The 27,181-nt window shown below is 34.4% G+C and overlaps 1 protein-coding gene and 1 long non-coding RNA gene across 2 annotated transcripts; both read left to right on the top strand.

Moving 5' to 3' along the window:
* The first annotated feature begins 19,538 nt into the window (after positions 1 to 19,538).
* On the top strand, positions 19,539 to 20,235 carry ENODL5 (early nodulin-like protein 5). Its single transcript, XM_079036756.1, has 2 exons — positions 19,539 to 19,738; positions 19,901 to 20,235. The coding sequence occupies exons 1-2, from the start codon at positions 19,558 to 19,560 to the stop codon at positions 20,233 to 20,235; spliced, it is 516 nt and encodes a 171-aa protein (XP_078892882.1). The 5' UTR covers positions 19,539 to 19,557.
* An 813-nt stretch (positions 20,236 to 21,048) lies between these two features.
* Positions 21,049 to 21,934, top strand: LOC145100531 (uncharacterized). The gene is made up of 2 exons (XR_013705109.1): positions 21,049 to 21,412; positions 21,773 to 21,934. It is a non-coding gene; the product is annotated as an uncharacterized LOC145100531 (long non-coding RNA).
* Positions 21,935 to 27,181: the final 5,247 nt, after the last annotated feature.

Genomic DNA, 27,181 nt, shown 5'->3' with positions numbered 1-27,181 from the left:
ATATGTCGGGAAAGTCACGTACTTCTGGGATTTTCTGGATGTCTTTCAGTTCTTGACTGGTATCGACGACGTGTGCGAGAAATGCATGGTACTCCTTCCGCAAGCACTTCTGAGCTTGAATGCACGAAATGATGCGAAGGCTCGTACTAGATTTGTCGCCATAGATAGTTAATGTTTCGATGTTAGGATGGTTAAGATGAACTGCTTTTTCGAAGCACATAATGTCGGCACGAAGAAGACTCAACCAATCCATACCGATGATAATGTCGAAACATTTAATTATGACTGGCATGAGATCTATCTTGAAAGTATGGCTATCTAAAGTTAAAGTACAACCTACGTATATGCAGTTTGTACTCTTTGTTTTCCCGTTAGCCATTTCTACTGTGAATGAATTATCTAATGCACATGGTTTTTGTTTAAGCAGGTGTGCAAATTTGTGACTTACAAAACTTTTCTCGGCTCCACTATCGAAAAGTATGCAAGCATATGAGTTATCGAGGAGGAATGTACCAGTAATTATCGTAGGATCAGCTACTGCTTCCTCGTGGCCTAGGGCCATAACTCTTCCCACTCCTCCAGCCATCCCTGCTTTAGGGCAGTTCCTCTTGTAGTGGCCCACTTTGCCACATCCGTAGCAAGTTTGGCCCATACCGGCGTTAGGAACCTGGGCAGCTTAAGCTGTTGGAGTCTTACAGAAACGGACTGTGTGTCCCTTCCTGTTGCAGTTAGAGCACTGCATCTCCTTGCAAGGTCCGTGATGGTGGAAGTTGCACTTGGTGCACTTTGGGAGAGTCCCAACATATGTTTTTGCTGGTAAGGGGTTCGCAGGGGCAATGGGAGTAACTATGGCAGCATTGATCGGCACAAGTTGTTGTTTCTTGGAGGACCCTTGCGAAGCCCCTCTTTTTCACTTATTCCACCCCTTCTTGTTGTGGTCGGGGTTGGACTTTTGTGGTATAGGTGTAGGGATTGTTGGGTTCTGAGGTTTCCGGTGATCGATGAGAGATTGTGCCAGTTCTTTGGCGCTATCGAAGGTAATAAGCCTGGAAGCGATCACACTTGACTGGATCTGGGGCGACAGTCCCCAGATATATCTCTCGATCTTTTTGCTCTGGAGAGCAACCATATCAGGGCATAAGTTTGCCAAATCACAAAACCTATTTGTGTAGGTAGTGATGTCGGATCCAACCATTTGTAGACCCCAGAATTCTTGCTCGAGTTTTTGTATTTCACCTCAAGGACAATATTCTTTCATCAGCATGTCTTTCAACTTTTCCCAGCCGATGGAATACGCCACCACCAAAGTTAGATAGTTAACATGGCTGTTCCACCATGTTAGTGCTCTGTCAGAGAAGGTACAAGCTGCAAACTTGACCTTGCTGCCCTTCTGGCAAGCACAGATTTCAAAGACGGATTCCATCTTTTCAATCCATTGTCTCAACACCATAACACCCCCCGTTCCATTGAAGCTGCGGGGTTTGGCGTTAGTGAAGTCCTTGTAGGTGCATTCCCGAGGGTGTCCATGGCTTTCATCGTGGTTCGAGGGTGGTGCACCTGTTCCTGATCCACTAGGCGCAGGAGCGTTGATTGCTGACATAGCAGCTGCAATTGCTGCTGTGAAAGCTGCCTGGAACATGTTGGCATCGAAAGGATTTGGTGGTTGAAGAGGTATAGGTGGTGGTGGTATTGGTGCTTCGTTGTTTGGGTTTCGCCTTGGATTCCTGCGTGGCGGCATCTTTAACTATACGTTTAAAAGATGACGACATGGATAAGAATAAATGATAAATGAATGTGTCTCATGGACTAAATCCCCATAGTCCAACAACAGAAAGAATAGTATGACTAAATGAAGAAGATAACATTTGGATAATAATTTCCATATGATTAGATATCTGTCAATAATACTGGAATTACAAGTGTAACAAATTTCGGAAAATGGCCTAGAAGTAGGCCTTACATCAACCAAGATGGAAAATTTTGACAGAATTAAGACTAGATCAAGACCTAACAGGTCTAAGATTTATACAGATAGGGAATTAGACCAAAGTTTTACATAAACTAGGTTATATCCAAAAGATGAGTTGACGATATTCTATCGGCGACGAGAGTTGCTTGCATGAGTCCTCGATCCCGACAGTAGACGTTCAATGTCCTTTATACGCCTGTCCGACCTTGCTTGCTGAGCTCGAAGTTCTCTAACTTCAGCTCGGGTTTCAGCAAGTTCCCGTTGCAGATTTGCATTGCGGACCAGAGTCCTTTCATGAGCAGACTCTACTTGGCGAATGTGGACAGTGTTAACACCAGAGTTGGCGTCAACTTCCAAAACTTGATTGATAGTCGCCTGAGCAATTATCGTGTTCCGAGAAATCCTATGCACCATGATGGGTAGGACTCTATCAGTAGAACCTCCTTCAGCGAGGTTGTAGAAACTTCAGTCTCCATTATAGGGAATAAGCTGACCTTGTTCCTGACTCCATTCAGTCAAGTTAATGGCCCACAAGGGTGTGGGTCCTTGAAATACGAGTCAGAACTATCGGAAAAACCCTCAGCATGGTGATCATCCAAAGGGATTGGGTGATCATCTTCTGGTTCTGCCTCTAGCCAGCCAGCATTGCCTTGGTTCGGGAAGTACGGATCGCCGTGGTGAAATCCAGCCATTTTAATCTACGCCAGAAAATGGATTATAAGAAATAGCTAAATAGACGAGCTGACTAAGATAATTACAGTAAGACCAAATACCCCTATGGTCTTTCTTTATGGTTGTGTTGGTAAGTTTTTAGACTTGTTGCCACATCACAACCATTCTTGGGCATATGCTAATCACTCCTCAGACCAGCATAGTTGATCAGGCTATGCCATTCCCAGGACTGACCATATATCCCCAGGCTTACTTGTGATATTCAACAATCGTAATACTTTTGTTCTTGTCGTTGTGACACTGATTTTAGTATGAATGCAGGCACGTATACTTTGTTAAATATTTTATTATTTAAAAGTATAACTCTGAGACAGAGTGTTTTAATCCCGATGTATTTATAGTTAGTATATCTTTTATGGGTTGATATACTATATTCACTATAAACAATGCTCTGATATCAATCCGTCACACCCCAAAACCACGAACGGCGGAAACGTTCAGGGGTGGAGGACGTCATGTACAGTATCACAACAGTGTAATATAATAAACAAGCAACAACATCATCCATTTCATTATAAGTAAAGTCTTAATACATATGTGTTCTTTCATTGTAGTAAGACACCAAAAATATACAATCAAAATAAAAGACGACACTTGACTGCTCCGTCTTCTCAAAACCTGGCCTCCGTACCTGTCTACTGATGACCTGAGAATACAAGTTATTTTGAAAGCTAATATCAGCTTTAAAGCTGGTGAATTCATAAGTATTTAAGTGTCATTGTCTTGCTTATGAAAATCTGTTATGAAATCCATGTAAACCTTTAAATGAAAATGATGATGTAAGTATGAAAAACCCTAGAAAATCCCATATTTTCTATCAGTTTGAGATGTAGTCTTCTACCAAGACCCAAATGTTTTGTTTATGGCAATGTAGTCTTCTACAAAGACCCAAATGTTTTGTTTATGGCAATGTAGTCTTCTACCAAGACCCGAATGTTTTGTTTATGACTATGTAAAATGATAGTTTTTCCTTTCTATTGACTAGTACTAAAAGTGCTTACTCTAACTCATCGTTTATGTGAATATATCACAAAATAAAGTAAGGTAGGAAAATATAATCATGCAAGTGTTATCCCTGAGTGACCAGAATTAACACGACATCGCCGAAGCGAAAGATAGACCCTATGGACATCCGAAGAGTGTCCCCTCATCCTCTGTAGCGGCAACAGGGTGGAGGGTGTTAGATAAGGTGTCTGAGTCCATAACTTATTTGGTATATACTTGACCCGACCGACATGGTCCATTTGGGTTGCATCTCATCCAAACTATTTATGGATAATTTTATGAGAGTTATACACATATGTTTATTAATATATTATAAGTTATAATATATTAATATGAAGTCATGTTATTTAATTAGTTTTAGTCTTAAATTAATTATGAATTAATTTAGAGATTAAAAGGAAGACTAATTAAATTGTGGGCTATTGTTTTATATGGTGTGGGCTAGTACTCATTAGTTAATGGGCTAGGCTTATATGGAAGTCCATGGATGATCCATGGAGCTTTTAACCCATGGATCCTTGGAAAAGGAAAGGTCATGGGTTATTAGGGTTTCACCCTAATCATGTACACTATATAAGCATGCTTATGTTGCATGAAATAGCCACTAGTGGCACTAGTTGTGTGAGGTTTTGTGTGTGGCGAAATTATAGTGTGTATACACTCTCTCAAAGTTTTCCAAGAGTTTGTGGTGATTTGTGATTCCATTTGAGGCATTCACACTATTGGTGCTTGGCCCTCAAACTCCTTAGGAATCAAACTCATCATCAAAAGGTATGTAATCTCATCTAATTCTTTTATGTTTAAAAGTACCCCATGCCATGTTAGATAGGTTATGAACCTTGGAAAAATTATTATTTTGCATGTATTTAGACAAACATAGATCCAAGGTTTATTAGGGTTGCATGCACACTTAGGAAGTGTTAGATTGCTCAAAACCCAACAGTGGTATCAGATCCTAGGCTTGCTTGTTTGATACTTGATGCAAAATAAATAAATAAGAAAGGTAGAAAGATCAGAGTGCAGAATCTCGACTTTTGCTGCTGGAAATGGACTAGAAACATTACCCTAAACTGTTTTGGTGTTTTAAAACTTGTTTTAGTTGGTGTAATGGTTGTTCTAATCCATTTACAATAGCATATATCAAAATTCCATGTTTTTATGAGTTCATATAATTCTTGAAATTTTAATGATCATGTTCATGTTCTTATGAATTTAGAAAATGATAGGAATTATTTGCTGAATTGTTTAGAATTAATTCTTGATCATTTATGTGTTTTAATGGAGTCCATAATTTGTCCTCAAGTTATGGATATCCAAAGGTCACTTTTCTTTAACACACACTTAAAACACATAAGTTACATGAAAATGAAGAGTCTTCATTTTTATGAACCTTTAATTCATAAGTTATGAAATGAAAAGTTTTGGATGGTTACAAAAGATGAAGAGTCTTGTCCTTAAGTTATGGAGGTTCAAGAGTCACTTCATTAATAAATATATAAATAAAGTGTAACCTTAATTAATTCCATAAGTTATAAAATAAAGAAAAGTAATTCTTTTATTAGTTTAAAGTCTTCCATAACTTGTCCTCAAGTTATGGAACTTGAAGAGTTTTTTGGATTAAAACTACTTTAAACACATAAATCATGGAATTAATTAGTTTTGAATAGTTTCAAAACTTGCCCTCAAGTTTTGGAATTTGGAAAAGTTTCACACACTTTAATAAACTTTAATTCCAACACTTAGAATTTTAAAAGTTAAAATTCAACCCTTATACTATTTATAACATTAATGGTTAATTATTATATATATGTATAAGAACAAGTCGTTTTACCGTTAGTAGACCTCATTCACGAAGCCGGTCTATAAGGTGGGTATAAGGTTGTTGCCTATAAAATGGCGACTTAATGGGTGTCCACTCTCACCCACCGCTTGCTTGATCGGTGGAGGGTCGTTAGCCGAACGGGTAGGACAATGACTTTAAATTCCCATTAAAAGTATAATGAATATTATAAAGTAGCTAAATATTTTTTATTTAATTCCCAATCTTAGTTACTTTAGGAAAAATGTGAATTTGGTGCTAGCCCATGGAATTCACACTTTGTACCTTACCAAGTCGTTCGTGGAGCGTGTGTGGTTAACCGGCACACTAACTTGGACTAGTAAGGATCACGAAGGGTGACTTAATGTTTGTCATAGATCAATGGAGCGTGTGTGGTTAATCGGCACATTGATTGGGTGATAATATTAAGGGTACCAAGTGAATTGGTATGGTTATTCACACCTTGTTTTGTGATCCTCGGCATCCCAGTCACAAAATTTGAGAGGGCACACTCGAGATTGAAACATGCCATTGAAAAGTTCAATGAATCTCAAAAGATCTAGGAATTTCAAATCCAATTAAAACCTAATAAATTATTTCGTTTTTCATGGTGGAAATTGGTGAATCATCATTCACCTACCATCAAATATTTTATAGCTTGGATTACGGCATCCCTCTTCCAAATTATAAAATATTGTGTTGGGTCCTAGCCTTAATATTTCATATTGGGTGTTATATTAAGGATTTTGAATCAACTAACTTGATTTTCTCCTATTATAGATGTCTGGTTCAGACAACTATGATCTTCCCAAATCTCTTGAAGATGGTGTCCCTCAACATCATGCTTCACTTCCTCCACCTCCTCCAATTATTCTCCCTCACCCACAAGTTCTTGAAAAGTTTAAAGTCACTCAATCCCTATTGGCAAGCATAGTCTATGTGTGCTCACATCTTGGAGATAAAGTCACATATTGACAAGCCGGGAGAGTTGGGTGTCAAAGTCTCGTGAAAGTTAGATGTTCAATCACTTTCTTAGTAACATAGTGAGTCTCTTTGGGACTACTATGAGACAGACTATGACATGACCCTTAATGATCTTATCTATTTGCTTGGTGTTGTGGAATCAGCAATGATTTGGAACACCAGTAAAGCAAATTTGATTAAAAGAACAACTTCCCAAGTCTTAAATGGACATTGACAATGGTAGCATTGGATATCTAGAAAAAGATTTCTCTTCCTAATGGAAAGGGATCGACCATAGTCAACTCGGTTGACCAAATGGTAAAGAGAAAGGCTAAGTCTGAGATAGTCTCATGTGCCATTACTGAAGGGTCCATGTGTTTTGTTGCCAAAGGAAGGGGCATTGGTTGCGAAGCTGCCCTATTCACCTGAAAGGTCATAAGGTTGATCAAGTCAAGAGGTTTGACTCTACTTCAGTTAAAGTCCACTGTCTAACTCTATTAAGTTCCTATTTGGAGATTCTTATTACATAATGTGAATGGGTCACATGCTGATGTTTTAAGAATCAAATAGGAAGCTTAAAGTAAGTATATGTTGATTCTAATTGTGAAGGTGGGTTTCGATCGCATGGTTCGGTAATCAGAATTTTGAACTGTTGCTTAAGAGTTATAATATATTGCTTATGAATAGATAACAACAACGTTTTCATGTGGATTGTAAGGATAAGTTTTTCCGCAAAGTTTTAAAAAAAAGGAAAAAAAAAGGGTTTTAATTTTATTTATTTTAAAAATATCCTTACAATGGCATCTGTGGAAATTGTTGCTTATATGTTTCCAGTAATAGCAATATTGGAAAGTGGATTTGATTCCTTCATTTGTGGTAGTGTCTGAATTTACCAAATGAAGAAAGTTTTCATCACCCAAGTTTCAATTGGACAGAAACTTGGAATCATACAAGTTGTATTGTATGATGAATGAGAATTTTCATCTTTGAAAATTAAGACTAATTCTTTGATCACATGTATATGTGAGTCAATTGAAGGACTAAGGAATTAGGTACACTGGGTGTGCGCTGGTGAAGGTCCACCACAAAGATTGATTTGTCATGATTTACTAAAGATTAGTAAATATGATTATACTTATGAGGTTAAGTATAATTCTGTAACATTGGAAAGGTTACAATGTATGACAAAACAAAAGAGAAGAATCAAATTAGGCAGAAAGATAAAAGTTTCTCAAATCTGAAAGGATGGGAGAGTACTTTAGTATCATATTTCATGATCATCTTAATGATTATGAAACCATATCACAAATTCATACTCTAAGGACGTCTTAGTGCATTGTTATGGCTAAGAAGAGAGGTCATGAATTGTTGGATTGGTTAAAATCAAGAAGATGAGTCATACTTCGTTCCAAAACAATTCTTAGAGTCATACTCCAAGATTGTAACATTGAGTGACATAAAGTAAGGTTTAAAACACTTATCAAATGTAGTGTAAAATGTTTCTACCCTTGTACATTTGAGATTGGTAAGTTGTGATGTCTTGGATGAGACAAAGACCAACTAAGACCAATTATGTGAAGTGTTAGTCTTGATAAGAATCCGCATTGTCCCTTGAATATTTGTTTTGTCAAGGAATGGTTCTTGACTAGGGAAACTTATATGTCAAGGGGACAGTGGGAGCCTTAAAGATCCTGAAAGAGTTTCAAGATTTAATCAAGAGTAAAACTTGTAATTTATCACTAGCACACGACTTAAGGTTTGCAACCTAGCGTGTTGACATAATTCTTATTTCTGTACCTACTTCAAATAAGTTGAATTTGCATGTGAGTTATCAGAGTTCAACTTGGAAGCATTGGTGGGCCTTGTGCTACCAAGGTGACAAGAAACTAAGATTGAATAAGTTTAATCCATGTAAGGCTGAATTTGTCACTAACCTTATCTTGTGATTATGGTTTTGACAAATTCACATGGATAGGAACTCATACACTATAAAATCTAAGTGTCATAAGGTTTCTCTCCGATTCATGAAAATGATGGTGAGGAAACGCTTTCACTAAGTAGATTTTACGTAGATATCAATTGTGTTATTTGCATTTTCAAAAGTCGTTAGTGGAGCGCGTGTGGTTAACCGGCACACTAACATGGACTTGTGAAAAATGGCAAATGCCTAACCAATTGAGACTATGATTACGGAATCCCTTTTCAAAGTTCTGAAAATTGTTTAGACACACATGTGAACTATCTAAGAAAGGGTGTATGAATCTAAATTTCAGAAGTCCAGCAGATTTCTGGAAATATGTCAGAGCTAGTGGGAGCATAAGTGTTATGCTAATAATCATCATGTTAGTGGGAGCATGATAATTGTGATTACTATTATTGCAAGCTAGCAATGTTAATTATAGAAAAACAAAAAGTTTCAATTCGTGAAGTTGCAGGGGTTGAAAAAGTCGTTTTGCTATAATTAAGGGAGAGAAAATTCTACTTCATTTCAATTCTAAAGCTTAGATTGAGATTTTAATCATCTTTAGTCAAGGACATATATATGAATTTTATGTTGGAATGGTTCAACTTGAAGAAATTCTATATATATTGCGTTTTCAAAATTCGATTATGATTACGGCATCCCTCTTCATAGTTAAATTTTGAAAACATGGCAAATAAAAAAATATTGTAGCAAAAGACTGGTCTAGTATCATGTCTTTATGTCAAACATCATGAATCGTGTCCCATATGCTTCGGATATAGGATCAATTGCATGTGCTATAATATTCATCTTTTCTAAATTTTCCAAATGCTTAAGGCATTGAGAAGGGAAAATTCTAGAACTGGATATGACTAAAGTGATTAAGCAATTGTCGAGGACAAATCTGAGGTTCGCCAAAGATTGGTTGCTCAGGGACAGTTGGAAGTATGATGTAAGTTGTCGGAAAGGACCATATTGACATATTCTGAAAAGAAGTAACTCTTGTTCAAAAGTGATAGTCAAAATGGGACTATGGAAATGTCTCCATAGGTGGAAGTTATTCAATCTATGTAAGATTAGAAAACCTTAATGCAAGAAGGATATTCAAAGCAATGTACTTTGAATATGAGACTTCCGTTCCATAGAAGTTGACCTTCTTTGGAATACTCTGTAATGACTGGTGACAAGGTTTTGGTGACTTTGTGCATAATCATTACAAGAGGAACATTGCATAAAAGTTTAAAATCTAACAGTTTTTTTGGTAAATGATAGGAATCGGGGATTCTCACATTTACAATAAGGATTTGGGATTGTGAAATGAGTATCAATGGAATCATGTTTAATTGATCTACATCACAATGTAAGGATCATAGACAAACATAGTGTGCATACTTGGAGTATGGCATAACTATTGTTTAGAAAAACAAAGTGTACATGCTAGGAGCATGGGACGACTGTTGTTTTTATTCAAGTCTTAAGTTGATTGTTTGAAACATTATACAATGAATAATGTGTAATCAATATGGTGATAAATAAAAGGTGGTTCTATTTATATTCAAAAGGGTTCTGAGACCATATTGGATTCGATTATCATTGTGTTTCACTTTGCATGTTTTGACTTCCAAAATAGCTAGGTTATTCTTTCCGAATGACTAAGTTATTTAAACACTCTACAGTCGTTCATATGTTGGAAGTAGGTATGAATCAAGACTGTCATGAATCGAGTTTGTAGATGGCTAAATGGGTTTAGTCATAGCAATGGTTGCTACAACATTCATGAGTGCTCATAAGTTATGAGTATTGGAATAAACCCACGCTCACTTGTATCACTTCATGGAATTTATCTCGAGTGATTGTGAGATGGTAATATCATATAAAGCTTCAAACCTAGAGATATGAGTTGTTACTTATGAGTTGGTTGTGCATTGATTACACGTAAACGCATCAGTAACTTGATGTTATAAAACGTGCCTTTGTGTACAATTCAACAAGTAGTTGAACAAGCATATGAGTCGAAGTTTATCTGTTCCTTCTAGAAATAGAAGCGATATCTGGGCCCCTCGATGATTTTGTTGTGATCTATGTACCGGCCGGTCAGAACTAAATTGTTGTGTTCGATTAAGTTCTTTGTCAAACAAATCGGAAATCGGGAAACAAACTGCTGGACAATAAGTACGACGTTTTTCCATGTATTTGTCCGGCTGATATCATGAGAACAGAGGATTATACGATCACTTATCTAAAATGGCACTTCATAGTTCAACAGAGTCTTCATAGTTCAACGGAGTTTTCGAGAGCTACGATTGCTGGTCGGTTCCTGAAGTAACATACGCAAATATAGTTATTAGACTTATCCAAGTGGGAGTCTGTTGGATAAGGTGTCTAAGTCCATAACTTATTTGGTATATACTTGACCCGACCGGCATGGTCCATTTGGGTTGCATCTCATCAAAACTATTTATGGAGTCATGTTATTTAATTAGTTTTAGTCTTAAATTAATTATGAATTAATTTAGAGATTAAAAGGAAGACTAATTAAATTGTGGGCTATTGTTTTATATGGTGTGGGCTAGTACTCATTAGTTAACGGGCTAGGCTTATATGGAAGTCCATGGATGATCCATGGAGCTTTTAACCCATGGATCCTTGGAAAAGGAAAGGTCATGGGTTATTAGGGTTTCACCCTAATCATGTACACTATATAAGCATGCTTATGTTGCATGAAATAGCCACCAGTGGCACTAGTTGTGTGAGGTTTTGTGTGTGGCGAAATTATAGTGTGTATACACTCTCTCAAAGTTTTCCAAGAGTTTGTGGTGATTTGTGATTCCATTTGAGGCATTCACACTATTGGTGCTTGGCCCTCAAACTCCTTAGGAATCAAACTCATCATCAAAAGGTATGTAATCTCATCTAATTCTTTTATGTTTAAAAGTACCCCATGCCATGTTAGATAGGTTATGAACCTTGGAAAAATTATTATTTTGCATATATTTAGACAAACATAGATCCAAGGTTTATTAGGGTTGCATGCACACTTAGGAAGTGTTAGATTGCTCAAAACCCAACAGAGGGAGGGTTAGTCCCATAACAGCGTTAACCTAATGATCCTCCGAAGATTCACATCTCATCCACTGTTGCAACAGTTGGACAGAGGGATGGTTAGTCCCATAACTAACTACTAAATAAGTGACAACCTTAGACATCCGTAGACGTTGATCGACCACTGGTGCTAATCAGTGGGATTCGGAATGGTAAGTCCCGCCGAAATATCCCATTGAACCGGGATAGGAAAGACAATTTACACAGTAAGTACTAATAAATCATCCTCTTAGTTCTAAGTACAAGTATCCAAGGTAAGTAAATACATGATAATGCACCTATGAAGAAGTGTTCCTGTACGGTATTCATGTAAGTGTGTTCATGTAACAGATAAGTATATGTAAACATATTCATGTATCAGGTAAACATCTGTAAGTACTCATGTATCAGGTAATGTACTAGTATAGACTCATGAATGAACTGACTCGTGTGTGATTCCTTGTAATAGAAGTAATGTTTGATATCTTCAAATTATCCCTATGATAATTTACTGTAATATAACTGGTTGATCATGTAGGTTTATACACTCTTACTACTCAAGGGTGTGGGAAACTAAATGAAAGATGTAAACTATAACATCAATACATATATAAGAATATAAGTGTATATGCATAGTTTAGTTCAAGAATGTAAAAATGGTTTTGTAAGACATCTTATGGGTTTTGAACAATAATTAACAATGACTTGATGTCATTTTAATAAACATTTCAAAGGTAAAACATTTGGTAACAATGTGTTTTTAAGATGTAAAACCATTTCATGCATCACATTTTGTAGCATGTGAAATCTGTTAAATGAAAAATACAGTTATAAAATACATATCAATGATTCAATAACATGTTTGTTTTTACTTGTATCCCCCCCCCATTAAAGCATTTAAAATCATTTAAAATATTGATTAGGGGTATGAACTCACCTGTAGTTGGTGATTGGAATGAACTGAACGGTATAGGATGGCTAGGTGTCAAGCGAGGACTTGTACACACACTACGATCCTAATGAACATATAATCACACATATATGCACTCAATTAGACTCAAATGACTAATTGATAATGTTAAGAGATTCTTGACATAATAAATATTTTATATAAGTGTTTTAAGCCCTAAGGATTTCATCTAAGCTATTGTGGGACAAGATACTTGTGTTTAGGGTTCCAAAGGATCCCATATATCAGTTTACTCCTCATATACCAACACACATGGAGTTTACAGTTGTAAACTCTTGAGTTTACGACCGTAAACTCCCAAACATGTGTGTTTGGTGTGTTTTGAAGTCCCTAATGATTCCTAGAATTATTCCAACTTGGTGGCTAAGTCCTTGGAAGGGTTTCAGGTCTAGAAATACTCCAATTAGGAGTTTACGGCCCTGAGGCCAATCCCCTTAGAGTTTACGGCCGTAAACTCTAAGTATGGTGTGTTTTTGATGCTTTCAAGTCCTTTGCACTTGTGGTATAGGTTCTAGACTTTTATTCCAAGCATATGAAGGCATTAGGCACACCTTGGTGCCCTTTTTAGGAGTTTATGGCCCAAGAACCATGTATTGGCCGTAAACTCACTTTGTTAAGTGATTTTGATGTGGTTTGGTCCCTCAATTATGTGGGTAACAATTTCTTGTAAAGGTCTAGGGCTTTAGGGGTCATAAAAACACCCTTTTGTCCATTTCAATGGAGTTTACGGCCTAAGATACACTTAGGCCGTAAACTCTCCTTTGTTTGTGTTCTTTGATGTGTTTAATTCCCTAGCTTTAATGGGAACAAGTGTAGGTAATTGTCTAAGGCTTTAGGAGCCTTAAAAGTACCATTTAGTGTTTGAAATTGGAGTTTACGGCCTATGATAATCTAGGGCCGTAAACTCCCAAACTTGCGTGGATTTTGGTTGTTTTCTTGTCCTTAACATGCATACATATGAGTCTAATGCTTTGGTATAACACAAGGGTCGGTTTTGGCTTCGTTTCGGGAGTTTACCGCCCAAGAACACCTAGGGGAGTAAACTCCTAGATCTAATGATTTAGCCATCTAAATCATGTTATAAGCATCTAATAAGCATTCTAGCACTACTATGAAGAGTTACTCACGTCTTGGTATAAAAGCCCGAAGATCCGTGAGAGAGAAAATGGCTTTTCTCTAGTTAGAAATGTGAATAATGAATGAATTTGGTTCAGAATTCTATTTAGAGTCCTGAGATATTTTGGCAGAAAATATTTTTATTCCAGAAATGATCTCTAATATAATAGAGTGTTGGAATAATAGTGTTGCACAAAACCCTAGTGCACCCACTCTCCTGATATTTCCTGAAGTGTAAACCCTGAATTACTCAAACTTACGCGAAAAAGTCTGAAAATTAACTGTGACTGCTATAACTTCTATTGAAGTGATATGGTTTGTACATAATGGAAATTTCGTTTGTCACAAAGGCGAGTATGAAACCGATTTTAGGGTTTCATATAGAACAAGAAAGAGGTGGTGATGGAGAAGATGGTAGGGCGGCGATGGATGGTAGGAATGGTGGTGATGGTCGATTGTGTTGAGGTTACAGGTAGTGAGATGTAGCTGCGACGACCATGGCGGTGGTATGGAGGGGAACTGTAGATATATATATATATATATATATATATATATATATATATATATATGTATAGAGAGAGAGAGAGAGAGAGAGATCGTGGTGAGTCTGATGAGGTGAGCGTTCCCGTTGAAGGAGGAAACACAAGCGGGGTTTTTAATTTTTTGGATTTCATTCCCCCGAAAAAATGAAAATGCGCGCTCAGAGACTAAAATTATAAAGCGACAGGGTAACACGACATGCTTTTTAGGATAGGTGCCCTCCGTGTTTTTAATTTTTTTTGTTGGACACTAATTTTAGGGCGCACAAAAATGCGTGCCCTCTATCCTTCAAATTTTCCAGAACTGACATTATTTTTTAGGGCACGCACAAATGCGCGTCCTCTATCAGCGCGCGTCATTGTTTGCGCATCATTAAAGGGCTGTTTTCTAGTAGTGAGACTAGGATCTATAGGAGTGCTAACAAGAGAACAATTCTCAAAGTTAAACTTTTTCAAGATCTTCTCAATATAATGAGATTGAGAAATTGAAATCCCATTGTTTCCTTTTCTAATTCTTATACCAACAATGACCTCAGCCTCCCCCATGTCTTTCATATCAAAACTAGATGGTAAGAATTTCTTGGTTTTATCAACTTCTTCTAAATCAATACCAAAAATCAACATATCATCTACATATAAGCAAATCATGATTCCTTTACCAGAAGTATCAAATTTGCTATATACACACTTGTCAGCTTGGTTTAATGTAAAACCATTAGACAAGACAACATCATCAAACTTTTGATGCCATTGTTTTGGTGCTTGTTTCAAACCATATAATGATTTCTTCAACTTGCACACCTTGTGTTCATTTCCAGGCATCACAAACCCTTCAGGTTGTTTCATGTATATTTCCTCATCCAAGTCACCATTCAAGAATGCAGTTTTCACATCCATTTGGTGAATCACAAGATTATGTATAGCTGCAAGAGCTAATAATAATCTAATAGTAGAAATTCTGGCAACATGAGCATAAATATCAAAGAAATCAATGCCTTCCTTTTGTCTAAAGCCTTGGATAACTAATCTGGCTTTATACTTATCAATAGTACCATCCACCTTCATTTTTCTTTTGAGGATCCATTTACATCCTAATGCCTTGCAACCAGGAGGTAAATCAGCCAATACCCAAGTATTGTTATGCATGATAGAATCAATCTCATCATGAATTGCCTCTTTCCAGAAATGAACATCCTTAGAAGCCATAGCTTCACTGAAAGTCTTTGGATCCTCTTCAATATTAAAACAATATTGATGTTGAGAAATAGTTTCATTTTTTCCTTCAACTAAATATAGTTGAAAATCAGATCCAAAAGACTTAGCTTTTCTAGCTCTGGTGCTTTTCCTCGGTTCAAAACTTACACCACCAGAAACATCTTCAACTTGAGTAGTACTCTTCCTAGAAGATTGATGAACCATGTCCCTTGGTCTAGGTATAGATGTAAATCTTTCTTCATCAAAGATAGCATCTCTTGACTCTAACACTGTGTTTACAGACACATAGTCATTAAATTCTAAAACATAGAATCTATATGCTTTGGAATGTTCATCATATCCAATAAAGATACAATCTATACCTCTCTCACCCAATGTTTTCCTTTTGGGTTCAGTGAGCCTTACAACTGCTCTACAACCCCAAACTTTGAGATAACTCAAATTTGGTACCTTTTTACACCAAAGTTCATAAGGAGTATTCTTACTCCTTTTATTTGGAGTTCTATTTAAGATGTAACATGCAGTTAACATTGTCTCACCCCAAAACCCTTCACTTAATCCAGAATATGACAACATGGAATTAACCATTTCTTTCAAAGTCCTATTCTTCCTTTCAACTACACCATTTTGTTGTGGTGTATATGGAGCTGTGGTTTGATGTATTATTCCAGTTGATTCAAAATAAGCTGGATCATAATACTCACCACCTCTATCAGTACGCAATACTTTTATTAATTCATTTTTATGAAGCTCAACTTGTTGTTTATAAATTTTAAATTTATCAAGTGCTTCATCCTTAGAATGTAGCAAATAGATATAACAATATCTAGATGCATCATCAATAAAAAAATAACATACTTCTTGTTTCCAAGGGAAGGTGTTGCATGGAAATCACATAAATCACTATGTATAAGATCCAACACCTTGCTTCCCCTAACAACATCTTTGAAAGGTTGTCTAGTGATTTTAGTTAGCATGCATGTTTTACATCTTTCATTATTTTACATATCAAAAGCAGGAATTAAACTCATTTTAGACATATCTTTTAATCTTTTGTAATGAATGTGTCCTAGTCTAGCATGCCATAATTCATATTTATTAAAATTATTGCTAGTACTAGTAGAATCCATGCAAATAGAATTATCAATAAAAGGATAATTAATATTTAGCCTAATCATTCCATTACATACATATCCAAATCCCATAAAAGAACCATGTCTTGACAAGATATACTTGTCACTTTCTAATACTTGTTTGTAACCACAATTATTTAATACAATTTCAGACACGAGATTCTTACGAATCCCTAGAACATATAAAACATTGTTCAAACACAAACATTTCCCAGAAGTAAAAGTAAGTAAAACAGATCCTATGCCCTTAATTGGTTCAGTTGCAACATTTCCCATCTTCATAACAGATCCATCATTAATTGGTTGAAAGTCCTTGAACCAATATTGATCTTTGCAAACATGACTTGTTGCTCCCGAATCAACCCACCATGCAACATTATCATCCCGCACATAAAATGCTTCAGAAATCATAGAAATATAATTCTGAATATAGTTAGACTTCTGCATGAAAACAGAATTCTGACCTTGTTGCTTTTCAGGATCCTTGGATCCACTTGGCCCTGCACCATCCTTGTTCATTTTACGCAAACAACAATCTTTTTTTGATGTGACTCGGTTTGTTACAATTCCAACACACCACTTTAGCCTTCTTGTTGGAAGACTTGTCATCCTTTCCTTTAAACTTCCTTTTTCCATTAGACTTCTTTTGATTCTTTGATCCTTCTCCATCCACCATGTTCACAGAAGAGGAACCAACTTGGTTCTTGCCTTTGGGATTGTTATCAAGTTCTTGAGTCCTTAAGGACTCTTCAATCCGTAAATGGCTTCCAAGTTGAGTCAAAGTTAATTCCTCTTTGTTATGTTTCAGATTGTGTTTAAAATCCTTCCAGGAAGGGGGCAGTTTGTCAATAATCACAGCCACAACAATGGCTTCATCCATTTTCAGATTGTGTTGAGCAAACTGTCCCAGGATCCTTAACATTTCATGGTATTGCTCCATAACAGGCCTGGAGTTAATCATCTTGTAACCCATAAAGTTACTGAGAAGAAACTTCTTGCTAGAAGCATCTTCAGCCATGTATTTGGATCAAGAGAATCCCACAGTTCTTTTGCAGATTCGAAATTTTGATAGATATCAAAAAGAGAGTCAGACATACCATTGAGAATATGACCACGACATATGTAATCATCATTTTCCCACTTTGATCTCCTTCTTGTTGCCTCCAAAGGTTCATATTCAACAGATTCTGGTAAGACTAGTATGGGTGTACTCAGAACATATACCACTTTCAGAGTGGTAAGGAGAAAGTGCATCTTCTTCTGCCATCTATGGAAATCTTGCCCTTCAAACTTGTTCAATTTGTTAAACTTGCTTGTCATATCCTTCACAAAATCACCACTTGCCATGATCACATAAATACTTTAATCTTTGTTAGAAAATTGGGGTATGGAAAGACTTGGAAATCCTAAGAATCGTGTTAAACACTTTCAGATTAAAGTATTTGGGTAGTACTCCCAACCTTTAATCGGGTAAGACTCAGAAGAGTTTCTAGAATAGAGAATATGAAGTTATGATTTCGTGATTGTTCTTGTACCAGGAAAATAATGACCAAAGAATGATTATGTATATCATTTGTCTGAAAACTATCAAGGCAGTTTTCTTTGTCCAAAAACTACTCCAACTGTCAAAACGGTTTATAACAGTCACAAACTATCACTAAAACCGGATCATTAAAAAGATCAAAAAACCGGGTTCATTTATATAAAAACGAAGGCTGATTGTTCGATCCCAGCCAGGGGCTGCCGCCCCTTGGACCCTGCTCCCAGGGGCGCTGCCCCCGGACCCCCGTTCGTTTAGGGGCTTCGCCCCTAAATGACAGTCTACTTTGAATCTTGAATAAACTCAAACAAGTGTGCACTCCGCACCTTATTTACTTGTTTAATATTCATCAAGATTGATTTTTGGTCAACAACTCAATCCATTACACTTAAATACACATTGATGATGCAAAATCACCAACATAAATCTCCTTAAGACCACCAAAAGCAGTAAAATTAGGAAAAAAAAAAGAAATGGAAACAAAAACAAAAAACGGTGAAAATCAGAAAGGAAAACAAACATTTGTCGGTGGAGAAGTACGTCGGAAACTCAGAACGTCGCCGGTGAGGAGCTGGAAATCACTCCGGTTGAAAAGTGGGGTGCACCGGTGGTTAATAGTCGATGGAAGATGCAAAACGAGTCTCTAGTCGCCGGAAAAGCGTTGAAATCGCCGGAAGAAAGAGAGAGAAATGGAGTGGAGGTGGTACCTCATATGCGATCTGCTACCTGGAGGGGAACAAAAAGGCCACCCTTTAGGGGCAACGCCTTTAGCGACGCCGATTTAACCATTAGCGGCGACACGTTGGAGGGAAAACAAGCGCCATTTTTTTTGTTAACCCCATTTGTCGGATCAAGATGTAATCGTAGGGCTAGGACTTGATCCGAAGGCATTCATACAGATCGCCGGTACCACCCTTTAGAAACGACGCTATTAGCGGCGACAGGGACCTTTAGCGACGACAAAAACGCGAATTGTCGGATGTCGTCCCTAAAGGTACCAGTCGTCCCTAATGGTGGCGCCCCTAAAAGTTATATTTCTTGTTGTGAATGGTCGTTTTTACATCGGTCAACCTATCAATTAGACCGGTACAAAACTAGTTACATATACGAAGCAACGTGGTAAAAGTCTATTGAATTAATAATAATTCCTTTAAATAAAAATTAGTTGCATCTTTATAACAATTATCTTCGTAAAAAATTACATTAGTAGGTTTTTAGTATTTCATCAGAAAAGGTATTGTTAATTAATAAAAGTATAGCAACCAATTAATAAAAAAACACTTAGTTACAGAATTCGGTAAAAACTTATAAATTAATACAATTAAATTAATTTAGAATAAACAGAAGTTACCAAGTCAAAGATCGCATCCCCACAACTTCTCCACAACTCTCTCTTCCACTCTCTTCAAAATAACCAACTCCTTAATTCAAATCAACCTTAAAAGCACTCTTTACTTAACGTAAACCACCACTAGCAATCTTTCTCCCAAAAACCCTATACAAGTTACAACCATGAAGAACACGATCACCATTTTCATGGCAGTAGCCTTCTTTTCCTCCATTCTCACAGTATACTCCATCGAATTTCAAGTTGGTGGTGACAAAGGGTGGGTTATTCCCACCTCGAAGGACAGTACTGATCTCTACGACGTATGGGCTTCCAAGAATCGCTTTAACATCAACGACACACTTCGTAAGTTATAAGTTGTATGTTTATTTGGTATAACAAAAACAAAATTTAAAAGTTTATACAAGTATTGTAGTAAAAAGAAATAGAACTAAGGTATGGAAGTACATTATTGTTTCTTGCATTTAACCTATACATAGTATTAAAAAAAGTCACATAAATGTGTAGATTTTGCATACAAGAAGGATTCAGTGTTGGTTGTGAGCAAAGAAGAGCATGCAAAGTGCAAGTCATCGCATCCTATCTTTTTCTCCAACAATGGTGACACTACTTTTGAAATCGATCGATCTGGATATTTTTATTTCATTAGTGGAGTTTCAGGGCACTGTGAACGTGGACTTAAGATGATTGTGAAGGTTTTGGAGCATGAAAACATTGCTCAAACTGCAAACCAAACTTCTACGAACAGCAGTGAAGCGGTTTCATTAAAGATGGATAGTACAGTATGTTCGCAAATTGTTATCATCGTAGGACTCATCTCAATGCTTACAGTTTTTGTGTAATTTAGTAATTAGAATTTGGATGTTTTGTTAAGTACTTAGAAGACTTGTTTAGAGTAATTAAGTAGTAGAAATGATGGAAATTAATAACACTATTTGTTCTATGTTTACAAGTTCTATTTCATTTTATCATCATTGTTTTTGCGAGTGTAAATGTAATTGTGACTGAAGCCATAATAGTTAGTTCGATCTTAAATCTTTATGTGTTAGAAACAACTTTAGTTATTTGGATGTTAGATAGTTAAGACATCGAAACTAAGTAAATGAACTTTTATTGATAATTAGAATTTGTAAAAGACTCGAAATAACTTTTTGTATGATATTAAGTCTATAACCATAAAAATACATCATCAATATATAAGCTTTTTTTTGTCTATTCCGGTCAACAAAAAAAAGAGTCACTAACAAAGCCATCACAAATAATCTGTTTTGACACAAACTTAGTCACTATTGGTAAGTGACTAAATTATATCAGTTTGAATAGATGGTTTGAAAAGTTTCTTATTTACAATATATATATATATATATATATATATATATATATATATATATATATATATATATATATATATATATATATATATATATATATCATACTACTTTATAATGCATGGATAATAGGAGACCAAAAGTTTTTAAGACCAAAGTCTTAAAAACAAGGAGGAGGTGAAATATGGGCCTTAGATTTAATTTGAATGGTATGGATTAATTAGATATTAGTGATGAATGTGAATAGGTTTAAGCCAATCAAAACCAAATATTTATAATATAAATATAATTCATCTGTAACTACTTTCTCTCAATCGTTGTATTGTAAAACCTATAAAACCCTTGCTTTAAACTTAAGCCTCCGCCTCCTCCTTCTCCGTTACTTCCACCTCCACTCAATCATATTGTTTTTCCTCTCTGTAAAATAACCCTCACTACCACCACAAGCAACATCACCACCATTACCAACAACATCATCACCGGCACCATACAACCCTCAAAGTACTAACCACCGTCACCGTCACCGCCATCCCCATTCCTCAAATAAGTTGTTCTCTACAACGATACGTCCCTTCCATTCCACTCCATCCATACCGATATGAGTTTATGATGAAGAAAAGAGGTGGATTTGCGGATCTGCATTTGTTGTTCCCTTCACCACCAATGTTATCTCCATCACTCATGACCACTGGTACATTTCCAAATCTAGATATAGTAATAGAATAGTTTTCGTTGCTAATCACAAGCACCAAACAATCACTTTATAACCCACTCACCACTGTTGTTGAATAACACCATCACCACTCAAAGTATATAGGCATATCACTCCGTTCGTTTACTTTACAGTCTCTCACCCACTCACACACATACAAAAGGATTCGTAATTTTCTTTTCTTCAAATCTCAATCCCTTCAAAGGTTTAAATAATGGATATAAAAAAGTTCACAATTCGTTTTTGGTTTGCAGACCCCACACCAATTTATAACGTTCTCAATTTGTTAATCTGTAAATACAATAACTACTATCTATTACTTTTCATTTTGTTCTTCAGGTTTAGAGACTTCAAGAGAAGATAGGCCTCATAAATATTTAAAAAGTATCGGATATGTATAAGAAATAGTTTATTTAGTATAGTTTGCAGTTTATTTTTTGTTTTACAGATTTTATATTTCGCAACTTGTTCAATGTGATTTGATTATTTAGGCTTTCTTAACTTCCAGATTCGAAAATAGCTTATTCACCTTATGATTTATTGGATACTTATGTATTTTTATGTGTCCTTTGGGTAAATTCTTTATGCGTTGATGTCGAATACAATGAAAATGTTGACATTAGCAATGTTGGAATAAGTATTAAATTCAAACTGTAATAAATATATAAAGTTAACAGTCTACAAATATTAGTACATATAACAAATACAATTTGAACACCTTATGAAAATTACCTCTAAACAAATAGTCCATAAGGACGGTATTGAAATGTAAAAAAACAAGAAATTTTATCTACCAATAATAATATATTTATATTTTTTTTTTTTTTTACTTTTTATCAATTATATAATATATAATTTTTTAAGGAAACCACTAACAAAAATACTTTTGTTTTTCTTATAAACTCGAAGGGTGCCGTTAAATACTTTTATTTTGGTTATAAAAAAATGTAAGAAATAATATAATCTTTTGGTTTTATTATTTTAATAACATAAAATACCCATTTATTACGAAGAGTGCAAAAATAATAGCTAAACCATAAAAAATAGGTTAGATGTCCTCATTTGCTGCATGCTATTTGATATGTGGATTACCAAGAAAGATACTTCATAATAGTCCAAATTTGTTTGAGTATCATGTGTGAGAGATAGAAATTTAGACCGCTTCGTAATCCACGTATAAAGGATTGTTTGTTAATTATTTTGGAATATATCTAAACCAAGTAAATGTTTAACATGAGAGCAATGTGTTTTTTATTTTTAACCCAAAAAAGTGTATTTGTATTTGTAACCTAAATTAAGAACAAATTTAATCTAAAACATGTATATACTTTTAATTTATTAGCCCAAAAAAGCACAATATAACTTTATTTTTAGGACAAAACCACAACGGAAAAGATGTTTGTTAACTTTATGACACTAATCCACCAATTTAAACAATATTTTATATTTTTCGCATTTATTTGCGTCGACATGAATATTATTTCACCTTTAACATAACATTATATTAATGGCCTTGGGTTCAACTGGCAACAAACAGAAATGTATTGGCATGTCTCCGGATAAACCCAAATCTAAACATGAAATGAAACTATTGACCGTCCTTAACAAAACACTAATAGCCTAAATTAGGATAAGTCACCAACTTAGAACAATTTTTTTGGTGAAACAAGGACCTGATTCGCTTAATTTCTTTTATATTTTTCATATATTTGTTAAATATAAGTTAACTACTATGTCATTTTTTTACATGGTGAAACAAGGACCTGATTTGCTTTATTTTATTTTATATTTTTCATAATAATATATAACCTAAACAGTTATTACTTTTTTTTAAATCACTACAACAATGTTGATTTATTTGTAAGCCAAAACAATCTTAAATTTTCTCTTTAACCAAAAACGTACTTTAAAAACAAAATAATAAACTATTATTTTTCTAAAATAAAAACTCTTATCGGTAAAAGAAACTGTACGCCGAAAGGAAACGATTTGGACAACACCAAAATGAACAAATTTTTCGATGGAAACTATTCGTCGGAATGAGGCAATTGGCGTCGCGCGGGTATCCTACTAGTATATATATATATATATATATATATATATATATATATATATATATATATATATATATATATATATATATATATATATATATATATATATATATATATATATATATATATATATATATATATATATATAAAAGTTATTACACTCAACAATACTGGGCCTACAGTTATTATGGTGATTTTCTAGTGTAATTGTTGCTTAGTATAGGAACTATGTTGAAAGCAAAATTATTAGTAACAAACACATAAAAGAAATATTTTATCTGAAACTAACAAAAGATGGTCTAGACATTCTCAATCTAATGTGCACGAGACGTGAGGAAGATTGAGAGTTTTACCCTCATATGATCCAAGTCGATTTAAAGCCAAGAGTAAAAAATAAAAAAATAAGGTCTTCAATAGTAATTTCTTTTATTAAGTAAAGGAGTACACATCTCCAGATAATTTTATTAATTAGGAAAAATAATACAAAAACATGGACTCTCATCTATGGAAAAGAAAAGCCTATGAGACAACCCGGAGCCAAACAACATAACAAAAAAAAAAAAACTACAAAATAATACATTTATGAGTTTTTTTAGAAATAAAGTCATTAATAATAGTATGAAGGTTGATATTGTCCAAAATATCTTTTTTGATGCATAACTTAGATAAACCATTTATTTTTTGATGTGATGTGATATTGATGATCTTAAATAATTTTTTAATAAATTCAATTTTAAAAGGAAACTTTTTTCCATCAATGATATGGGTAAAGTTAATACGTTTTGATATGCAATAAAACGATGTTTATATTCTTTTGTTACAAACTCTAAGATTTCAAATGTAGACATAAATACATTTGACAAAATAATTTGCAACACTTTGATTTCCGAAAACAAATTATTTGAATCTATATTAATAAGTTTTATGAAGAAATTTGTTTTGCAGACATAATACAACACTTTTTAAGCTCAATATCATCTAATGAATTCAATATTTTTGAGTCATAAAAAAACCAAAAACATTTTAAAAAATCGTTAATTATTCAAATCTATATTTTAATGAAGCAATGGTCATGTCAACAACAACAATAATATACTCAAGTTTAAAAGATTTTTAAGATGACTATAATTCATATTCATTATCAGTTTTCATCAAATTGTTTTTTCTAATAATCCGGAGTTTTATTGGAAAGGTAGGTTCAATATCAATATAAAATTCAATGACTTTAGAACCTTTATTATAATCTTTTCCATTTACATCATCAATGTTATGATCTAATGATTTTAATGCATCTAATAGATCATTAAGAGTCTTAAACCCGAAATATCATCTACCTTCAAAAATTAAAAAAAAAAAATATTCGTCAATTTTTATTTTGTTACAAGACATATTCACACATCGAATAGCTAAAGCATTTGTTTTATATATAGCTACATCAGTGTACAATAAAATATTATAGAAAAATATTTTGCTTTTATTTAATTTTAAGTATAAATTTTTTACATTATTAGTTAAAATAGATTTTAGTTCATTTTGAATTGTTGAACCTAGATAATGATTATAAGTTTCATGATTTTCTATATGGTTCTTGTATTATATTATCAAATTTTGTCATCATTTGAATTACTCCTATAAAATTACTGTTACTTTTAGATTAATCTTCTCGCTAGACCCCCGAAATTGTATTTGGACAAATATTTTACAGCAACAATGATTCTTATTAAAAACTTGTAATCACCGTTATTTTTCTTTTATATTTTTTTGTTGCAAATCTTTATCAATCGTTTCATTATTATCAAATATTTTTTAACCAATTTCCAAGAATAAATAGGAATAAGATGAATAGTGCTATTTTCAATTTCATGTTCGTCAAGTCTATTGAAAATGTGTTTCTAATTATTAAACCCATCATTTTCTAAAGAATTATTATTATTATTATTATTATTATTATTATTATTATTATATGCACCATAAGAAAAAAATATGTAGATAAACTATCGAAAACACAAGATTTAGTTCTCGAATTAACCATGTTCAATTAAAAGTTCTCGTAATTTATCGTCAATAATGTCCCAATTACTTGGACCATAAATGTTTAAACGAGGAACAAATTGTTGTTCATTCTCATTCCTAACATTATCATTATCATTAGTTATATTTTCATTCTCGTTGATGATATTTTCAATGGTATTAGTGGCATTATTAAAAACATTATGTTTTTTGTTAGCGGTATTTTCATCCTCATTAGTACTATTAGCATTAGAAGTACCTATTTCTATCATAAATTTATCCATGAATCCTTTTTGAGCCGGTGTTTCCTATTGGATTTTTTATTTTATTTTTTCCGATCTCACCACCAGATAAATGTTCTGTAGGAAACATATTATTACTTTAAACTTACATCACAATGAATATGAGAAAAAATAAGTAAAAGAAACGAAAACACATGATTGTGATTTTTTTTTTTATGGTGTTTCTAGGCTCCAACAACAATTATTCATCAATATTACTTCAAATTTCAGAAACAAAAAAATGTAATGCCTCGTTTTCACTTTAAAGATTATAGAACGAAAATAACTGTTTATAAAAAGAAAAGTGAAAATATAACACTTTTAAGCTGAAATGATCTAAATGACAGTTGTAGTAGACGAAAATATGAAATCGTGGATATAAAGAACGTCGAAAATAGAATTGTATGAGAAAGTTACCATCATCCAAAGATAACGAGAAAATAATAGTTTCCAGCGCAGCAGCAACCCGAACACCCAAACACCAACTATCTTTTGTGAGGTAGCCATGTGGCGACGTGGTTTCCGAGATTTTTGGCCCCTATAAATACCAAGCCACCATTCTTTTATGTGTTGCTAATTTCGATCGAATTTGTGTATCAACCCTTGAGATTTTAGTCCATCGTGATTTGATTTCTTCATTCTTATGAATAGCTTGGCGAAGCGCTAGAGCGTTGGTGAATCTTTTTAGAAAAGGATTCGGCGTCAAAGTTACATTCTCCGTTTTTATGAGTTTTTTTGTCAATTAGATAAATTACACTTTCGCTTATGTAACTTGATATAGTGTATACCCATTTTCGCTTTTATGAACTTGATTACGAGATTAATCAATAATTCCAATTATTACACCGATTGATCTACTTACGAGAACAATGTCTAAGATAGACATGTTGGCTTGATTGTTGGATTTCATAAAGGCTATATGCCGAAATGATTTTGCTTCCTAACTGTCTTGACTGACCAATCCTTATTTGATAGTTATTTCAGTATTAATGAGATTAGTGAAGGATCTAGATAGTAGTTACTAGATTCCATAGTTATTAATTTGTTGTAGTATTATAAGTTAATACGTACTTGGCGTACCTGCTCTCCAGTTGAACTATAGTTAGCTGTTCAAGTGAGTTCCACCAACTCATTTATTATGTTTACTATGCTTTTATATGTATGTTAGGAAGTAGATATGTTGTAGTATGTTGTAAGGAAAGTAGACTAGCTTAGTCGTTTGCATGTTGTTGTTGGATTGTCTATTTTTTTGTTGTATATGTATAGCATGTCTAGTAAGTGTATAGGTTAGAGGAATGGACTAATAGAGGATATCCTGCATGGAATCAGTTAGAGGAAGGCAATCATGACAAATGTGTGATCAGTCATCCCTCGATCATAAAATTTGTATAATCGGTCCTCCT

This window comes from Lactuca serriola, chromosome 4 (assembly GCF_051521515.1).
Source record: "Lactuca serriola cultivar US96UC23 chromosome 4, Lser_US96UC23_V15, whole genome shotgun sequence".
Classification (NCBI taxonomy): domain Eukaryota; kingdom Viridiplantae; phylum Streptophyta; class Magnoliopsida; order Asterales; family Asteraceae; genus Lactuca; species Lactuca serriola.
The sequence above is the reverse complement of the archived record's forward strand: the minus strand, read 5'-3'. Positions and strand labels throughout refer to the sequence as shown.